Source organism: Neophocaena asiaeorientalis, unplaced genomic scaffold (assembly GCF_003031525.2).
Source record: "Neophocaena asiaeorientalis asiaeorientalis breed wild unplaced genomic scaffold, Neophocaena_asiaeorientalis_V1.1 scaffold822, whole genome shotgun sequence".
NCBI lineage: Eukaryota > Metazoa > Chordata > Mammalia > Artiodactyla > Phocoenidae > Neophocaena > Neophocaena asiaeorientalis.
Window position 1 is genome coordinate 144096 of NW_020172647.1, and position 1169 is coordinate 145264.

Genomic DNA, 1169 nt, shown 5'->3' on the forward strand with positions numbered 1-1169 from the left:
TTTTCTTCCTCTCCTCGGGACCCAGGATTCAAAGAATCCGCAATCCCCGGGGAGGGAGCAGCATCCCGACTTCCTTCGTTCAAAGCCCCATAGGTATCAGCGCCTAGAGCTGGGAGCTGTGTACTATTCTCCTAATCTGCGGGCCTGCAGAAGGGTGCCTTGCAATCAGGCACCCGAACCCGCCTTCTGTGGCCCACACCGGAAAGACCCGGGAGAAAGAGAGCGTGTTGGGGCGGGGCTCGCGCCAGGGCTGAGGTCATCGAGGGGGTGCCAGTTCGGACCCACCACCCACCAACGCCAACTCCTCTTCCGGTCTGTCTCCATAACGCGCATGCGCAGCACTGGCCTTTAAACGTGCACCGCCGGTCCACCGGAAAGAGGATCCGGCAGGTAATTACACTTTGTTCCTCCGCCGCTGAGGCGGACTATTTGCTCTCAGTCTGGGAAGCACTTTTGAGTTCCGGCTTCCTGATAGGGAACCCACGCCTGCCGATTCAGCTCAGTCTCCACGGGGTGAAGGCTCCCTAGGGCTTGGCCTCACGCACGTTATACGAGGCTCGGAGGGACACCCTGCGGAGGGATCTGGTTTGTTGTGGTGAAGGGAGGGGGGAGACGCTGACAAACCAAGATGGCGGCGGCGGCGATGAAGGCCGCGGTGGTTGGGAGGTAACTGTGGTGTTGAAGGCTGCGGTAGTTGCGAGGCAGCGGCAGAGTTTGGAAGGAACGGAGCAGGACGAAGAGGTGGTAGCAGTAACGTCAGCCTGAGCCTCTCAAAGCGCGGCAGCTACACGCCCCCTGGGCCCTCGGCGGGCGGCGGCCGCCCCGCTTAGGGCCTAGTCCCCGAGCAGTGCCTCGGCTTCGTACAGCGGCGTCCGCCATGAGTCCTTAAGGGCCGTCCGAGCCCTCCAGTCCTAGGGCCCACCATGGAGCCGGGGTCTGACGACTTCCTACCGCCGCCGGAGTGCCCGGTGTTCGAGCCTAGCTGGGCAGAGTTCCGAGACCCTCTCGGCTACATTGCGAAAATCAGGCCCATCGCCGAGAAGTCGGGTATTTGCAAGATCCGCCCACCCGCGGTAAGGCCCTGGGCTGGTGGTCGCCGGCGACCAGGCCGGGGATGATGAACTAGGGTAGCGGGCGGAGAAGTCTGGAGCGGAGGGCAGCTCGAGCTG

At 63.0% G+C, this 1169-nt stretch overlaps 1 protein-coding gene across 5 annotated transcripts in view; it reads left to right on the forward strand.

Moving 5' to 3' along the window:
* The first annotated feature begins 490 nt into the window (after positions 1-490).
* The window catches only part of KDM5C (lysine demethylase 5C), a 31513-nt gene continuing 30834 nt past the window's right edge, over positions 491-1169 (forward strand). For 2 of the 5 annotated variants that reach the window (XM_024739484.1, XM_024739488.1), the window contains exon 1: positions 492-1073. In XM_024739484.1, the coding sequence (XP_024595252.1) occupies positions 924-1073 (150 nt within the window). In that variant the 5' untranslated portion in view covers positions 492-923. Of the gene's footprint in view, positions 1074-1169 lie in introns of all 5 variants that reach the window. The other 3 variants (XM_024739486.1, XM_024739487.1, XM_024739485.1) reach the window with 2 other exon arrangements.